At 41.9% G+C, this 19,692-nt stretch overlaps 1 protein-coding gene across 3 annotated transcripts in view; it reads right to left on the bottom strand.

The window, feature by feature from the left end:
* Positions 1 to 19,692, bottom strand: part of sugct (succinyl-CoA:glutarate-CoA transferase) — a 230,585-nt gene that overhangs the window by 183,162 nt on the left and 27,731 nt on the right. For all 3 annotated transcript variants that reach the window (XM_045710639.2, XM_045710641.2, XM_014180625.3), the window contains 3 exons: positions 17,925 to 18,045; positions 12,280 to 12,371; positions 11,270 to 11,413 (listed from right to left, as the gene is read on the bottom strand). In XM_045710639.2, coding sequence (XP_045566595.1) covers positions 11,270 to 11,413; positions 12,280 to 12,371; positions 17,925 to 18,045 — 357 coding nt within the window. The remainder of the gene's footprint in view (positions 1 to 11,269; positions 11,414 to 12,279; positions 12,372 to 17,924; positions 18,046 to 19,692) is intronic.

Genomic DNA, 19,692 nt, shown 5'->3' with positions numbered 1-19,692 from the left:
TACAGCTGGCGGGTTATACACTATCGGCAGGATAGAACAGCTGGTGAACGATATCTAAGGAAGTCTCAAGGTTTTGCTTGCCTGAGGTAGAATATCTCATGATAAACTGTAGACCACACTATCTACCTAGAGATTTCTCATCTATATACTTCGTAGCGATCTACATACCACCACAAACCGATGCAGGCACTAAACACCACACTTAATGAGCTGTATATGACCATAAGCAAACAGGAAAGCGCTCATCCAGAGGCACCGCTCCTAGCTGCCAGGGACTTGAATGCAGGGAAAATGAAATCCGTTTTACCTCATTTCTACCAGCATGTTAAATGTGCAACCAGAGGGAAAATAATTCTAAACCACCTTTACTCCACACACAGAGACGCATACAAAGCTCTCCCTCGCCATCCATTTGGCAAATCTGACCATAATTCTATCCTCCTGATTCCTGCTTACAAGCAGGAAGCACCAGTGACTTGGTCAAAAAAAAAAGTGGTCAGATGAAGCAGATGCTAAGCTCCAGGACTGTTTTGCTAGGACAGACTGGAATATGTTCCGGGATTCTTCCGATGGCATTGAGGAGTACACCACATCAGTCATTAGCTTCATCAATAAGTGCATTGATGACGTCGTCCCCACAGTGGCTGTACATACATACCCCAACCAGAAGCCATGGATTACAGGCAACATCCGCACTGAGCTAAAGGGTAGAGCTGCCGCTTTCAAGGAGCAGGACTCTAACCAGGAAGCTTATAAGACATCCCGCTATGCCCTACGACAAACAATCATGCAGGCAAAGCGTCAATACAGGACTAAGATCGAATCGTACTACACCGGCTCCGATGCTCGTCGGATGAGGCTGGGCTTGCAATCTATTACAGACTACAAAAAGGGAAACACAGCCGGGAGCTGCCCAGTCACACGAGCCAACCAGACGAGCTAAATTACTTCTATGCTCGCGTCGAGGCAAGCAACACTGAAACATGCATGACAGCATCAGCTGTTCCGGACGACTGTGTGATAACGCGCTCTCCGCAGCCGATGTGAGTACGATCTTTAAACAGGTTAACATTTACAAGGCCGCAGGGCCAGACGGATTACCAGGATGTGTACTCCGAGCATGCACTGAGCAACTAGCAACTGTCTTCACTGACATTTTCATCCTCTCCCTGTCTGAGTATGTAATACCAACATGTTTCAAGCAGACCACCATAGTACATGTGCCCAAGAACACTAAGGTAACCTGCCTAAATGACTACCGACCCATAGCACTCATGTCTGTAGCCATGAAGTACTTTGAAAAGCTGGGCATGTCTAAACACCATTATCCCAGAAACGCCAGACCCACTCCAATTTGCATACCGCCCCAACAGATCCACAGATGATGCAGTCTCTATTGCACTCTACACTGCCCTTTCACAACTGGACAAAAAGGAACACCTATGTGAGAATGCTAATCATTGAACACTGAGCTGTAGTCAACACCATAGTGCCCTCAAAGCTCATCACTAAGCTAAGGACCCTGTGACTAAACACATCCCTCTGCAACTGGATCCTGGACTTCCTGACGGGCCGCCCCCAAGTGGTACGGGTAGGTAACAACACAACTGCCACGCTGATCCTCAACACGGGGGCCCCTCAGGGGTGCGTGCTCAGTTCCCTCCTGTACTCCCTGTTCACTCATGACTGCATGGCCAGGCACGACTCCACCACCATCATTAAGTTTGCCAATGACACAACAGTAGTAGGCCTGATCACCGACAAAGACGAGACGGCCAATAGGGACGAAGTCAGAGACCTGACCGTGTGGTGCAAGGACAACAACCTCTCCCTCAACGTGATCAAGACAAAGGAGATGATTGTGGACTACAGGAAAAGGAGCACCGAGCACACCCCTATTCTCATCAACAGGGCTGTAGTGGAGCAGGTTGCGCGCTTCAAGTTCCATGGCGTCCACATCACCAACAAACTAACATGGTCCAAGCACAATAAGAGAGTTGTGAAGAGGGCACAACAAAACCTATTCCCCCTCAGGAGACTGAAAAGATGTCATGAGTCCTCAGATCCTCAAAAATAATCCACAGCTGCGCCATCGAGAACATCCTGACGCGTTGCATCACTGCCTGATATGGCAACTACTCGGCCTCCGACTGCAAGGCACTACAGAGGATAATGTGTACAGCCCAGTACATCACTGGGGCCAAGCTTCCTGCCATCCAGGACCTCTATACCAGTCAGTGTCAGAAGAAGGCCCTAAATTTGTTTTGGCAAAGACTCCAGCCACCCTAGTCATAGACTGTTCTCTCTGCTACCACATGGCAAGCGGTACCGGAGTGCCAAGTCTAGGTCCAAGAGGCTTCTAAACAGCCTCTTCCTCCAAGCCATAAGACTCCTGAACATCTAATCAAATGGCTACCCAGACTATTTGCATTGCCCCCCCCCTCCCCCTTCTAGCTGCTGCTACTCTCTGTTATTATCTATGCAGTCACTTTAATAACTCTACCTACAGTACATATTACCTCAACTAACCGGTGCCCCCGCACATTAACTCCGTACTAGTACCCCCTGTATATAGCCTCGCTATTGTCATTTTACTGCTGCTCTCTAATTTTGTTACTCTTATTTCAAATATTTTAGGTATTTTTCTTAAAACTGCATTGTTGACTAAGGGCTTGTAAGTAAGCATTTCACTGTAATGTCAACACCTGTTGTATTCGGCGCATGTGACAAATTGATTTGATCTCTTAAACATCCTATGAAATAAAACAGCAGGTGGTCAGACAGCAAAAACGTATAAGATTTGCTTACACAGTCATTGAGAGATTATTTACGTATGTTCCCAAGTATCGCTTTCTTATTGGTCAGGTGGCTCAAATTATATGCTTAGCGGGAATGGATTCATTCCACCAAGAGCAAAGGAAGGGTATGTTTCATGATCAACAACTCATGGTGTGATTGTAGTATTGTAAAAACCCTTAAGGACTTTCTGTTCTCCCGACCTGGAATACATCACGATCAAATGCTGACCACGTTATCTCACGAGAGAATTCACATCAGTTTGTATCACGGCTGTCTACACCCTTTTTCCACATTACATCCTTATTCTGAAATATATATATATTTTTTTTAATTCATCATTCTCCAAATAATAGCCCATAATGACAAAGTGAAAACAGGTTTTTAGAATTTTTTTCAAATTTATTACAAACAAAAACCAAAAATACTTAAGTATTGAGACCTTTTTATATGAGACTTGAAATTGAGCTCAGTCGCATTTTGTTTCCATTGATCATCCTTGCGATGTTTCTACAACTTGATTGGAATCCACCTATGGTAAATTCAAATTGATTGGACTGGAAAGGAAAATTGATTTGGAAAGGCACACGCCTGTCTATACAAGGTCCCACAGTTGACAGTGCATGTCGGAGCAAAAACCAAGCCATGAGGTTGAAGGAATTGTCGGTAGATCTCCGAGACAGGATTGTGTCAATGTACAGATCTGGGGAAGGGTACCAAAACTTCCTGCAACATTGAAGGTGCCCAAGAACACAGTGGTGTCCATCGCCCGGCTAAACTGAGCAATCAGGGGAGAAGGGCCTTGGTCAGGGTGGTGACCAAGAACCCGGTCACTCTGACAGAACTCCAGAGTTTCTCTGAGAAGATGGGAGAACCTTCCAGAAGGACAACCGTCTGCAGCACTACACCAAATCAGGCCTTTTTGGCAGAGTGGCCAGACAGAAGCCACTCCTCAGTAAAAAGGTACATGACAGCCCGCTTGGAGCTTGCCAAAAGACACCTAAAAGACAATGAGAAACAAGATTCTCTGGTCTGATTAAACCAAGATTGAACTCTTTGGCCTGACTGCCAAGCGTCATGCCTGGAGGAAACTCAGCACCATACCTACACTGAAGCAAGGTGGTGGCAGCATCATGCTGTGGGGATGTTTTTCAGCAGTATGAACTGGGAGACTAGTCAGGATTGAGGGAAAGATGAACGGAGCAAAGTACAGAGAGATCCTTGATGAACACCTGCTCCAGGGCGCTCAGGACCACAGACTAGGGTGAAGGTTCACCTTCCAACAGGACAACGACCCTAAGCACACAGCCAAGATAATGCAGGAGTGGCTTCGGGACAAGTCTCTGAATGTCCTTGAGTGGCCCAGCCAGAGCCCGGACTTGAACCCGATCGAACATCTCTGGAGAGACCTGAAAATGGATGTGCAGCAACGCTCCCCATCCAACCTGACAGAGCTTGAGAGAATCTGTAGAGATTGGGAGAAACTCCCCAAATACAGGTGTGCCAAGCTTGTAGCGTCATACCCAAAAAGACTCGAGGCTGTAATTGCTGTCAAAGGTGCTTTAACAAAGTACTGAGTAAAGGTTTTATATACTTATGTAAACTGTGATAATTCCGTTCTCAATTTTTTATACATTTACAAAAATGTCTCAAAACCTGTTTTTGCTTTGTCATTATGGGATATTGTGTGTAGATTGATGAGGAAAAATAAGTCTTTAATCCATTTTATAATTTTTATTTATTTTTATTTCACCTTTATTTAACCAGGTAGGCAAGTTGAGAACAAGTTCTCATTTACAATTCCGACCTGGCCAAGAAAGCAAAGCAGTTCGACAACATACAAAAACAGAGTTACACATGGAGTAAAAACAACATATAATCAAAGATACAGTAGAAAAAAAGACTATATACAATGTGAGCAAATGACGTGAGATAAGGGAGGTAAAGGCAAAAAAGGCCATGGTGGCAAAGTAAATAAATAAAGTATAGCAAGTAAAACACTGGAATGGTAGATTTGTAATTTGAAGAAAGTTCAAAGTTAAAATATAAATAATATGGTGCAAAGGAGCAAAATAATAAATTAAATAAATAAATACAGTAGGGGAAGAGGTAGTAGTTTGGGCTGAATAATAGATGGGCTATGTACAGGTGCAGTGATATGGGAGCTGCTCTGATAGCTGGTGCTTAAAGCTAGTGAGGGAGATAAGTGTTTCCAGTTTCAGAGATTTTTGTAGTTCGTTCCAGTCATTGGCAGCAGAGAACTGGAAGGAGAGACGACCAAAGGAGGAGTTGGCTTTAGGGGTGACCAGAGAGATATACCTGCTGGAATGCGTGTTACAGGTGGGTGCTGCTATGGTGACCAGTGAGCGGAGATAAGGGGGGACTTTACCTAGCAGGGTCTTGTAGAGGACCTGGAGCCAATGTGTTTGGCGACGATTATGAAGCGAAGGCCAGCCAACGAGAGCGTACAGGTCGCAGTGATGGGTAGTATATGGGGCTTTGGTGACAAAACGGATGGCACTGTGATAGAATGCATCCAGCTTGTTGAGTAGGGTATTGGAGGCTATTTTGTAAATGACATCGCCGAAGTCGAAGATTGGTCAGTTTTACGAGGGTATGTTTGGCAGCATGAGTCAAGGATGCTTTGTTGCGAAATAGGAAGCCAATTCTAGATTTAACTTTGGATTGGAGATGTTTGATGTGAGTCTGGAAGGAGAGTTTACAGTCTAACCAGACACCCAGGTATTTATAGTTGTCCACAAATTCTATGTCAGAACCGTCCAGAGAAGTGATGCTGGACAGGCGGGCAGGTGCAGGCAGCGATCGGTTGAAGAGCATGCATTTAGTTTTACGAGACCACGGAAGGAGAGTTGTATGGCATTGAAGCTCGTCTGGAGGGTTGTTAACACAGTGTCCAAAGAAGGGCCAGAAGTATACAGAATGGTGTCGTCTGCGTAGAGGTGGATCAGAGATTCACCAGCAGCAAGAGAGACATCATTGATGTATACAGAGAAAAGAGTTGGCCCAAGAATTGAACCCTGTGGTACCCCCATAGAGACTGCCAGAGGTCCGGACAGCAGGCCCTCCGATTTGACACACTGAACTCTATCAGAGAAGTAGTTGGTGAACCAGGCGACGCAATCGTTTGAGAAACCAAGGCTACTGAGTCTGCCGATGAGGATGTGGTGATTAACAGAGTCAAAAGCTTTGGCCAGGTCAATGAATACGGCAGCACAGTATTGTTTCTTATCGATGGCGGTTACGATGTCCTTTAGGACCTTGAGCGTAGCCGAGGTGCACCCATGACCAGCTCTGAAACCAGATTGCATAGCGGAGAGGGTGCGGTGGGATTCGAAATGGTCGGTAATCTGTTTGTTGACTTGGCTTTTCGAAGACCTTAGAAAGGCAGGGTAGGATGGATATAGGTCTGTAGCAATTTGGGTCAAGAGTGTCACCTCCTTTGAAGAGGGGGATGACAGCAGCTGCTTTCCAATCTATGAGAATCTCAGACGACACGGAAGAGGTTGAACAGGCTAGTAATAGGGGTTGCAATAATTTCGGCAGATAATTTTAGAAAGAAAGGGTCCAGATTGTCAAGCACAGCTGATTTGTAGGGGTCCAGATTTTGCAGCTCTTTCAGAACATCAGCTGAATGGATTTGGGAGAAGGAGAAATGGGGGAGGCTTGGGCGAGTAGCTGTGGGGGGTGCAGTGCTGTTGAAAGCAGTAGGGGAAGTTAGGTGGAAAGCATGGCCAGCCGTAGAAAAAAAATGCTTATTGAAATGCTCAATTATAGTGGGCTTATCGGTGGTGACAGAGTTTCCTATCCTCAGTGCAGTGGGCAGTTGGGAGGAGGTGTTCTTATTCTCCATGGACTTTACAATGTCCCAGAACTTTTTAGAGTTTGAGTTGCAGGAAGCCAATTTCTGTTTGAAAAAGCTAGCCTTGGCATTTCTAACTGCCTGTGTGTATTGGTTTCTAACTTCCCTGAAAAGTTGCATATCGCGGGGGCAGTTCGATGCTAATGCAGAACACCACAGGATATTTTTGTGTTGGTTAAGGGCAGTCAGGTCTGGGGAGAACCAAGGGCTATATCTGTTCCTGGTTCAAAATTTCTTGAAAGGGGCATGCTTATTTAAGATGGTGAAGAAGGCATTTAAAAAAAATAACCAGGCATCCTCTACTGACAGGATGAGGTCAATATCCTTCCAGGATACCAGGACCAGGTCGATTAGAAAGGCTTGCTCGTTGAAATGTTTCAGGGAGCGTTTGACAGTGATGAGTGGAGGTCGTTTGACCGCTGACCCATTACGGGTGCAGGCAATGAGGCAGTGATTGCTGAGATCTTGGTTGAAAACAGCAGAGGTGTATTTAGAGGGCACGTTGGTTAGGATGATATCTATGAGGGTGCCAGTGTTTGCGGCTTTGGGGTTGTACCTGGTGGGTTCATTTATAATTTGTGTGAGATTGAGGGCATCAAGCTTGGATTGTAGGATGGCTGGGGTGTTAAGCATGTCCCAGTTTAGGTCACCTAGTAGCACGAGCTCTGAAGATAGATGGGGGCAATCAGTTCACATATGGTGTCCAGAGCACAGCTAGGGGCTGAGGGGGGTCTATAGCAGGCGGCGACGGTGAGAGACTTGTTTTTGGAGAGGTGGATTTTTAAAAGTAGAAGTTCAAATTGTTTGGGTACAGACCTGGATAGCAGGACAGAGCTCTGCAGTAGATTGCAACACCGCCCCCTTTGGTCGTTCTATCTTGTCTGAAAATGTTGTAGTTAGGGATGAAGATTTCAGAGTTTTTGGTGGACTTCCTAACCCAAGATTCAGACACAGCTAGGACATCCGGGTTGGCAGAGTGTGCTAAAGCAGTGAATAAAACAAACTTGGGGAGGAGGCTTCTAATGTTAACATGCATGAAACCAAGGCTATTACGGTTACAAAAGTCATCAAAAGAGAGTGCCTGGGGAGTAGGAGTGGAGCCAGGCACTGCAGGGCCTGGATTCACCTCTACATCCCCAGAGGAGCAGAGAAGAATGAGTATGAGGGTACGGCTAAAAGCTATAATAAGGCTCTAACGTAACAAAATGTGGAAAAAGTCAAGAGGTCTGAATACTTTCCGAAGGCACTGTATGTATTGGATAACGGCACAATCATTTGGGCTTGAGCTCATTAAATGTCTTTAATGTAGTGTTAAAATGTTTTATTTAATGTATGGCTCATCATGCTCAGTTAGCATCAGATTGAACTTTCGATCAAAGCTCTAATCAAATCCAGACATAGATCTATTTATATGCTTTATAATGCTTTTGAATGACACTTCTGATTTTGGGGAGAAATACCGGGTTACCCGGGAGAAAAGTGATTTCTTCACGGGATGGAACATTTGTAAAATACCGGGAAAATATTAAATCCTACTCCCTGTACAACCATGACTGCGTGGCCATGCATGACTCAAACATCATCATTAAGTTCCCACGGGGGGCCAGCACAGAAAAAAATGTATGAAATTGTATGAAATGTATGCATTGACTACTGTAAGTCGCTCTGGATAAGAGCGTCTGCTAAATGACTAAAATGTAAATGTAAGTTTGCAAACAACACGACGGTAGTCGGCCTGATCGCCGACAATGTCGGGACAGCCTACATGAAGGAGGTTAGAGCCCTGGCAGAGTGGTGCCAAGATAAATGCTTCTCTGTGGTGAAGAAGGTGCAACAGAGACTGAAGAAATGCAGCATGGGCCCTTGGATCCTCAAGAAGTTCTACAGCTGCACAATCGAGATCAACTCGACCGACTGCATCACTTCCTGGTACGGCAGCTGCACCGCCCTCAACTGGAAGGCTCTACAGAGGGTGGTGCGGATGGCCTAATGCGTCACTGGGGGCGAGCTGTCTGGCTTCCAGTACATCTACACCAGGCGAGGGAGGCCCGAAAGATCATCAAGGACTCCAGTCTTCCGAGCAACGGACTGTATCAGCGCATTGGGTCTCGGACCAACAGGCTCCAAGACAACTTCTACCACCAGGACATCAGACTGCTAAACAGCTAATCCTAGCAGTCTCCCTGGAGAGACTTGCACCTTAGACACTATATCTGCACTACCTGTCAAAGAAAAAATTAGATAAGTATTCTGCGAGGCAATACATGTTAGAATCACCTTTGGCAGTGATTACAGCTGTGAGTCATTCTGGGTATGTCTAAGAACTTTCCACACCTTGATTGTGCAACATTTTTCCATTATTCTTAAAAATAATTATTCAAGCTCCGTCCAATTGGTTATTGATCATTGCTAAACAACCCTTTTTCAGGTCTTGACATAGATTTTCAAGCAGATTTATGTTAAATTGCCTTGCCACATTGTTTTCAGTATTACTTTTGTGCCTTGTTGCATGTTTACAATTTTTTAAATCCTGTACAGGCTTCCTTGTTTTCACTCTGTTAATCAGGTTAGTATTGTGGAGTAACTACAGTGTTGTTGATCCATTCTCAGTTTTCTCCTATCACATCCATTACACTCTTCAACTGTTTTAAAGTCACCAATGGCCGCATTGTGAAATCCCTGAGCGGTTTCCTTCCTCTCCGGCAACTGAGTTAGGAAATACGTCTGTATCTTTGTAGTACCAATAGGTGCCCTTATTTGCGAGGAATTGGAAAACCTCCCTGGTCTTTGTGGTTGAATCTGTGTTGGAAATTCACTGCTCGACTGAAAATCTTAAAGATTATTGTATTTGTGTGAGGTACAGAGATGAGGTAGTCATTCAAAAAATCATGTTAAAAACACTTATTGCACACAGAGTAAGTCTATGCAAAAAAAATCTAAATTTAAACCATTTTAAATACAGGCTGTAACACAAAATTTGGAAAATGTCAAGGGGTGTGAATATTTTCTGAAGGCACTGTAAATACAGTTAATTATTTCTATGCATACTACCTCTAGTGTTGTGTTGTCCCTTAAAAGCGCTGGTTGTCCCAATTCAAATGTGCTATTTTAAGGGATCATGCCTGCAAAACTCACAGCTGTGCTTGCAATAGTGCATATGAAACGGGAGAGTGTAGCAGATTTTGCTGGGATGTTCTCAGACAGATTTATAGCTCTCAAAAAGAAAACACACAAAATAACTTTGTAGAATTGAAACATGATCACCTTTACAGAAGCCCTGAAACCAAAAGCCAAAAAATAAATAAAAATGTACTCTTGGAATTCTCATTTGAACGACTTAGTATCTAGTTTGAATAACTTAGTGATATATATATATACATACATACATATACACACACACTAAGTCATCTCGTTTGAACGACTTAATTGTTGTTTTGTCTAATAATAATTTTGTTATGCAGCTTGTCAAACCATGTAATGATTGCTGCAGCCATTAATTCACGTATTACATACATTGATATGATTATTCATTGACAGTTCCTTGATAGCCTAAAGCAGGGCTCCTTTGAATGCCAGAGTTTGTAAGTGGGAAAGTGGAGCAGAGCATAATTCAAACAGATAAAAAAAAACCTGTATAACAAGTTAGACCTAATTAGACAAAAGAACAATTAAGTTGTTCAAATGACTTAGCCATTCTAACCAGATACTAAGCCGTTCAAGCAAAAATACTAAGTCGTTCAAAAAAGATAATTCCAAGAGTAAGTTTATTTATTTTTTTTGCCTTGGGCTTCAGGGATTCTGTAACTTAATTTTTATTTCACCTTTATATAACCAGGTAGGCTAGTTGAGAACAAGTTCTCATTTACAACTGCGTCCTGGCCAAGATAAAGCAAAGCAGTGTGACAAAAAGTTACACATGGGATAAACAAATGTACAGTCAATAACACAATAGAAAAATCAATATACAGTGCGTGCAAATATAGTAAGATTTGGGAGGTAAGGCAATAAATAGGCCATAGCGGCAAAATAATTACAATTTAGCATTAACACTGGAGTGATAGATGTGCAGATGATGTGGGTCACAGATGGATGAAATCACTTTGGAATGAGTCTGCACACATTTGAATGGTGTCTCAGTGCCGCTCAGGAGACGTTTGGCATCTGTCGTCAGTTAAATGAAATTGTGCCAATATTGTACTGTCAACTAAATATGATCATATTTATTTTACAGTTATACGAAAGGTGAAATATTATAGTAAGTCATTTATAATTTGATTGTTACTATATTTAGAAAGCATTTCAGTCATTTCAAGCTCTATTGCCCCACTAACTAAATAGGGGAAAGAAATATGATTTTTCATACTTTTATAATATTTGTACTGTCCTTGAGCTAGTCTTCAAAAGTGAGTAGACCTCAGCAATTTATAACTATTTTTACCAGAAAGGTGAGTTCCAGACCTTTCTAAAACTATGCAGCATTACCAGTTATTACGTTTGGGTATGTCTATTTAGGCAGGAATCTTCATTTTGCCATATCATTATTACATTATTAAGGGACTGGATTCAACCAGACTGGTGATAAACGTGAGTTACCTGGGTGGAAAGCAGGTTGCAGTCAATGTGAACACCCCTTCCTGTCCTGTGACACTGCAGCAGGGCGGCCATGATGGCTCCGTGGGCGTAGAGTCCTGTGGCCAGGTCAGTCATTGCGACGCCCGGCCTAACTGGGTCCCCATCCTGCGCAAAAGAGCAAGTATAAAAATAAAATATTGATAAATTCTTAACCTTACCTATGTCATTAACCTACATCATTAACCAGTAATTCAAGCCCAGCAATCATTAGAATCAAATCAAAAGTCATAGAAATGATAATATATGCCATTAAACAAACAGACTTCCATCCAAAGGAACTTACAGTAGTGAATGTATAAATCTTTGTATGGATGAGTTGTGAGTTCAAATCCCAGGTGAGGACACGCTAAGTTATAATTACTGTATAAATAAACATTGTAGTCATGCATGTCAAAGTAAAAAGTAAAATATGTACGTTGAAAACAATGTACAGTGAGTATACAAAACATTAAGAGCACCTGTTCTTCCATGACATAGACTGACCAGGTCAGTATTATTGATGTCACTTGTTAAATCCACTTTAAATGGTGTAGATGAAGAGGAGACAGGTTAAAGAATATTTTTGAAGCCTTGAGACAATTCATACACAATCCATGCATGTGTGCCATTCAGATGGTGAATGGGCAAAACAACAAATGTGCCTTTGAATGGGGTATGGTAGTTGGTGCCAGGCGTACCGGTTTGTATCAAGAACGGCAACGCTGCTGGGTTTTTAATGCTCAACAATTTACCGTGTGTATCAAGATTGGTCCACCACCCAAAGGACATCCAGCCAACTTGACACAACTGTGGGACGCATTGGAGTCAACATGGGCCAGCATCCCTGTGGAACGCTTTTGACACCTTGTAGAGTCCATGCCCCAATAAATTGAGGCTGTTCTAAGGACAAAAGGGGGTGCAACTCAATATTAGGAAGGTATTCTTAATGTTTTGTACACTGTGTATATCTTGGGAAGAGAAACATACCTCACCTCAGGGCCAGTGATGTGCATCATGCCAGAGACAGCAGAGGCGATTGAGTCATACCCTGGTCGCTGGGACAGCGGCCCAGTTTGTCCATAGCCTTGGAACCAACACACACACACACACACACTTTATGGCTTTCCCATAGCAGGACTTTGGCTTCATGCCTAAGAACACCCCTAGGCCATGGTATATTTACAATAAATCATGCCCCCTCGAGCATTATTGCTTTATTCTACAAATATTAGGGCGGCAGGTAGCCTAGCGGTTAAGAGCGTTGGGCCAGTAACCGAAAGGTCGCTGGATCGAATCCCTGAGCCAACTGATCATGTTCATAGATTAAGCCAGAAGCACACTAACAAGTGATGGCTTATTAAAGTACACTATGCAGAAATCGCTCTGCCATTCCCTGGTTGCCAAAACTTTTAATAGTTCGCCTAATTTCAGTTTGTGTGACAAAATAAGCAAGTAAAGTATAGATAATCATTGTACCATCTAAACCGCTGTGAAATATATTTTCCATAAGCAAAAATATTGTTGTTTCAGCTGTTTGAAGCTGGTATACAAAACCGAAAATAAAAGTACGCGAAAACAAAACTTAAGAATGGGAAGCATAGAAATAGCGCATATAGAACAGCTCTACCGTTTCTCAGACTTGGTTTCAAGTAGAGTGGTAGATCTATAACTTATGTGCATTTGGTCAGCATCTCCCAAAAAGTTACATATTGCCACTAAGAACTAACAGCATAGAAATAGCACACAACAGATCTGCTTCTTAGCCTGTTAGGGCTAGGGGGCAGTATTGACACGGCTGGATAAAAAACATACCCGATTTAATCTGGTTACCACTCCTACCCAGTAACTAGAATATGCATATACTTATTACATATGGATAGAAAACACCCTAAATTTTCTAAAACTGTTTGAATGGTGTCTGTGAGTATAACAGAACTCAAATGGCAGGTCAAAACCTGAGAGATTCCTTTACAGGAAGTGGCCTGTCTGACCATTTCTTGAACTTCTTTTCCATCTCTATCATTTACTAAGGAGCTCTGCTCTAACGTGACACTTCCCACGTCGTCCATAGGCGCTCAGAGCCCGGGAAAAAACAGAATGTCGTCATTCCAGCCCCAGGCTGAAACACATTATCGCCTTTCTCAAGTGGCCGATCAAGGGACACTGGGCTTATGCGCGTGACCCGACCGCCCCCGCCTTTGGGATTTTTTCCTCTGTTTGCCGAAAAGGAGATTCCCTGTCGGAATATTATCGCTTTTCTACGAGAAAAATGTCGTAAAAATTGATTTTAAACAGCGGTTGACATGCTTCGAAGTACGGTAATGGAATATTTAGAATTTTATTGTCACGAATTGCGCGCGACACTTCTTTACTATTTCGGATAGTGTCTGGAACGCACGAACAAAACGCCGCTATTCGGATATAACGATGGATTATTTTGGACCAAACCAACATTTGTTATTGAAGTAGCAGTCCTGGGTGTGCATTCTGACGAAGACAACAAAAGGTAATCAAACTTTTATAATAGTAAATATGATTATGGTGAGTGCTAAACTTGCCGGGTGTCTAAATAGCGAGCCCGTGATGCCTGGGCTATGTACTTAGAATATTGCAAAATGTGCTTTCACCAAAAAGCTATTTTAAAATCGGACATATCGAGTGCATAGAGGAGGTCTGTATCTATAATTCTTAAAATAATTGTTATGCTTTTTGTGAACGTTTATCGTGAGTAATTTAGTAAAATGTTAGCGAATTCCCCGGAAGTTTGCGGGGGGTATGCTAGTTCTGAACGTCACATGCTAATGTAAAAAGCTGGTTTTTGATATAAATATGAACTTGATTGAACAAAACATGCATGTATTGTGTAACATAATGTCCTAGGGTTGTCATCTGATGAAGATCATCAAAGGTGAGTGCTGCATTTAGCTGTCTTCTGGGTTTTGGTAACATTATATGCTGGCTTGAAAAATGGGTGTCTGATTATTTCTGGCTTGGTACTCTGCTGACATAATCTAATGTTTTGCTTTCGTTGTAAAGCCTTTTTGAAATCGGACAGTGTGGTTAGATTAACGAGAGTTGTCTTTAAATAGCTGTAAAATAGTAATATGTTTGAGAAATTGAAGTAATAGGATTTTTAAGGTTTTGAAAATCGCGCCACAGGCTGCCAGTGGCTGTTACGTAGGTGGGACGCAAGCGTCCCACCTAGCCCATAGAGGTTAGACTTGCTTTCAATGATAATGATCTATAACTCACATGTCAAATGATCTATAACTCACGTCTATGTGAATTTGGTTGGGTCGCCTCCAAAAAGCTCACATCGTAGCTTTAACTCTGTAGCCTCAGCATGAAACCTTTCCCCCTCTATACCATGGCAGAAATGCTTTTCCCCAATGTGAAACACACACACAAACCATCTAACCCCTCTGTACTATACAACAGCAGCATGGTATTAACCCCTATGAAAAGTCACACTAAATAATTAACCCCTTTACACAAAGTAAACACAATTGCAACTGTTGTCCCATGTCAACATTGGGCAAATGTAATTGAGCTGACAACCTTGGAGTGATTTTAATCAATATTTGCTATTCCGGGATATAAGAAACTATAGAGGGCCATAAAGAATAGACTAGTAAACCCTTATATCCACAGACAACTTGGGAGCTGTAGTCCATATTTGTATAAGACTTACTGAATTGGCACAGCACAGGCTCAAATACATGACACAAATGTTTATTTTTTTCTATAAAAATGTTGAGTATCAAATAAATGATATGAATTATTCATGTGAATGAAAAAGTATTTTCACCCTTTGAATCCATCACAAATATTATTTCAAACAGAGGGTTCATGACATGACGGATTATTTGTCTTATACCTTTAAAATGTACTATGAAATTATAAATCCTTGTAAAAAAAAAAGATAGATACAGTACAGATGTCATATAGCAGAGTCTACCTTCAAGAAGTCTGGGGGGCAAATATAAATTCCTACAGAGACGAAATGCATGTTTTTGGATTCTCCCAGAACAGACGAGTAAAACATCATCTTGCAGTTCCCTCTACCTGACACAGAACTGTGTGAATCACATGAGCTTCAGACATTTAGCAGGGATTCTTATGAAACTAGGTAATGTAGTATCGCTGACATCCACTGTACTGCAGTATAATGCACATCATTTGAAGCACAGCGGCAAGCTGAAACCAGCCATATGTCATACTTATATTTCTGACAGTTTTATATAGTACAATAAAAAAATTCTATAAACAGCCTACTATCCGATTTCAGGGACTAGGATTTGTGTCAGCTCAAGATGTAATTAATTCAATAATAGCAAGTAACTTTTAGCTTACAAGGTCCCACCTTAGGCAGACAGATGTTTTTTTAAGGAATAAATTGAAAACATACAGTATGTTGCATAACACAAACTAACTAAAACAGGGAAAAGGAATACTGCTCTTGTTTGATTGAGTTCATAAAACAGACATTGCAGAAGAAAAATCAGGAGTGTTTACGTGTACTAAGCTATAGCCACTGCAGCCCAATCAAAATAAGCACTCCAGGGGGAGAAAAGAAATCTAACCATATTTCACGGTCTTCAAATTAGATTCTTGGAAAAAACTGGGCAGACATGTGGCCACAAAGTGTTTAAGCCATGTTTTGTAAGGAGCTAAGCATCTTGTAAAGAGGTCACAACATAGCTTGACTATGTGCGTCTGCATAACCCTTTTAAGAAAATGAAATACACAATATTCTATTAAGCAGTGTATATTGTCGGGTGACAATGCCATTGAAGTTACTGGCAAGGACATATCATGCAAGGCTACAGTTTGTCGTTTTTAGAAACAACAAGCTAAATATATTGGAAGAATTCAACCACTTCTGACACTAAAACTGCTGAGTCTTTTGCAAAGTGGGCACTCTGTCTTAAGTCGTTTCCATGAGTGGGACTGCCAATATGTGCCATCGCTGGGATCTGAAAGATTACATAAGCAAGCATACTCCATGTATTATTGCTTAGTTAAAACAAAATATCCAAATAAAATATGGCTGCTCAGAATTGCCACAAGGTCGCTAAATTTGCCCGCAAGTCCAAGGCAATCAACCAATAAGCAAAAATAAATCGAATGACATCATTGCACTGCACATAAAGCAAGCAGGCTCATTAAGTGAAATAAAATGTATTTTAAACTGTCACAGGCATAAATGGTTTCCTTTTCACTTGATTGCAGCATAAAGCTAAGGTAAATCAAAAATAGGGGTGGATAAAGGGTATATTTTCCTAAGTGTGTCTTATCATGAAACTTAAATTGCTTAATACTGAAAAAAGAGCTAGGTGGTCTGCTCAAACTGAAGATCAGAACACTTAAAACAACTTTGAAATTGAAAACTGTATATGGATGTAAATAAGGTTAAAAAAGCTATTCTATAAATATCTGGAGACATCAAAAAACTCAAATGGTTTATGAGCCAAAGGCCACATGAAGCTAATCAAAACACATTAGTTACAGATTCAAAAAAGGAAGTTGTCTAAATCCAGCTAAATTAAACATTTCAACATGAGCATTGTAAATCTTCCCAATTTCACTGTAGTGTTACCATCCAGAATTTACTAAGGCCTCGTGGGTAATGTCTCCAGCATTTAACAAGAAAGGGGGCTTGGAAATTTGGCAACATAAGTAATCTTCCAACAAGACTTGGGGAAATTAAAACTATCTGCAATTCAATGCTTTCCTTACCACAGGGAATAAAATGGCAAATCTTAAACCAACTCACCACATCTGACGTATGTGGGTACTAAGACAGGAGGTATGAACTAATGGTTGACACTTTATCTTGACACTGTGGTGTTTGAAGAAACTAGAAATTCAGGGGAATACATGTTTACTAGGGTGTTAGGCTCCCTCTTGTGACCATTAATGAGAACTTTAGGCATTTACTTTGATCTGATTTGACGCAAAAGGCCCATGATAACATATAGCAATACCACTTCAACACAGAAGGGTATGCCAAGGTGACACAACATCACCGCACAGGAGACGGTGACGTGGGCTTTTGAACAGAGTGTGACAAGATTCCAGGATTTACAGCTTGCCCACACGCGAAACCAATCTCTAGCGTGGGGACATACGCCATCAGTTACAGATTAGTGTGGCAACGGAGCAATTTTCACATGAAGCCTCACTTGCTTTATGAGTGAATAATGCAGACAGTAAACTGAAATGAATTGAAAACATGGATAGTAAAGATTGACAGCATGCAAAACAAAACAAAAAAGAACACTCTTTAGAGGCATCAACATAATGGAGTATAAATTGTCACCCAGTCATTACATTTCCTTAATTAAGGATTTGCAAGCCATAAACTACAGCTCTCCCACACCACACACACGCAATTTGACTAGCTAAAACCCAGAGTTGGGGTCAATTCCCTTTCCATATATTACTTTCAGGGTGTGGAAATAGAATCCCAATGAAAATGATTCAGAGATTTTATTAGGTTTTCTGATGCTAAGTATTTCATACATGTTGATCACAGAAATGGAGTTACAGAAAGGTGCATGTTGTGTTCAATATAATGTTGGAATTATTTGAAAGCTGGGTGTAGAGGAATGAGCACAGAGCCAGAGGTAGGTACCTGAAATAGAGCAATACACCAGTCTCGGGGCTGCTTTGTGTACATCGTCGTAGCCAAGGCCCATCTGAGCAAGCTTTCCAGGAAGATAGTTTTCCACAAGGACGTCACACATCCCTGCAAGCTGAGTAATGCAGCCCATTACGTCTGTTTCTACTGTGCTGTATATTGTCACCCAAAATGTCAATGCACCCACATATCATCATCGGGAGAAAGATTGGAATGGAATGTGGTGGTCATTCTAGCATGATTCCATGTATAAGAATGTAATGTGGAGAATAGGTCGTTATCAATAAAACATCACAATGTGGTGCAGAGCGTTTGATTTGGCTGCTGGGGGGGCAAGGACACCCCCAGCTGCGCTAAACCATTGACAACTACGTTTCATTTAAGGGATTGTTAAATAAATGTTAGCTATAACTCTTTGGTTTTAATATAGTCACCTCTTGAAGAAGATCATAGTCTGAACTATAAGAGTTATACAGCAAGTAACTGCATTTTCATGATAGTAAACATGTATTGGTATAGAACAAGAATGCCCGCACACGGTTAAAGCTCCCAATGCACATTCGAAAATATACACGTTTCATCTCACCTGACCATTGCGGACATGACGCATGGTGGGTGCAAAAACAATGTGTATCTCTAATAATTTTATGACAATGAGATAGGTACATGTAGTAGTTCCAGAAAATAACATATACAGTGGGGGAAAAAAGTATTTGATCACCTGCTGATTTTGTACGTTTGCCCACGGACAAAGAAAGGATCAGTCTATAATTTTAATGGTAGGTTTATTTGAACAGTGAGAGACAGAATAACAACAAAAAAATCCAGAAAAACAGATGTCACAAATTTTATAAATTGATTTGCATTTTAATGAGCGAAATAAGTATTTGACCCCTCTCAATCAGAAAGATTTCTGGCTCCCAGGTGTCTTTTATACAAGTAACGAGCTGAGATTAGGAGCACACTCTTAAAGGGAGTGCTCCTAACCGCAGCTTGTTACCTGTAAAAAAGACACCTGTCCACAGAAGCAATCAATCAGATTCCAAACTCTCCATGGCCAAGACCAAAGAGCTCTCCAAGGATGTCAGGGACAAGATTGTAGACCTACACAAGGCTGGAATGGGCTACAAGACCATCGCCAAGCAGCTTGGTGAGAAGGTGACAACATTTGGTGCGATTATTCGCAAATGGAAGAAACACAAAAGAACTGTCAATCTCCCTCGGCCTGGGGCTCCATGCAAGATCTCACCTCGTGGAGTTGCAATGATCATGAGAATGGTGAGGAATCAGCCCAGAACTACACGGGAGGATCTTGTCAATGATCTCAAGGCAGCTGGGACCATAGTCACCAAGAAAACAATTGGTAACACACTACGCCGTGAAGGACTGAAATCCTGCAGCGCCCGCAAGGTCCCCCTGCTCAAGAAAGCACATATACATGCCCGTCTGAAGTTTGCCAATGAACATCTGAATGATTCAGAGGACAACTGGGTGAAAGTGTTGTGGTCAGATGAGACCAAAATGGAGCTCTTTGACGTCAACTCAACGTGTTTGGAGGAGGAGGAATGCTGCCTATGACCCCAAGAACACCATCTCCACCGTCAAACATGGAGGTGGAAACATTATGCTTTGGGGGTGTTTTTCTGCTAAGGGGACAGGACAACTTCACCGCATCAAAGGGACGATGGACGGGGCCATGTACCGTCAAATCTTGGGTGAAAACCTCCTTCCCTCAGCCAGGGCATTGAAAATGGGTCGTGGA

The sequence above is a fragment of the Salmo salar genome, chromosome 29 (genome assembly GCF_965601325.2).
Source record: "Salmo salar chromosome 29, fSalSal1, whole genome shotgun sequence".
NCBI classification, from domain to species: domain Eukaryota; kingdom Metazoa; phylum Chordata; class Actinopteri; order Salmoniformes; family Salmonidae; genus Salmo; species Salmo salar.
This window is presented reverse-complemented; position numbering and strand designations above follow the sequence as displayed.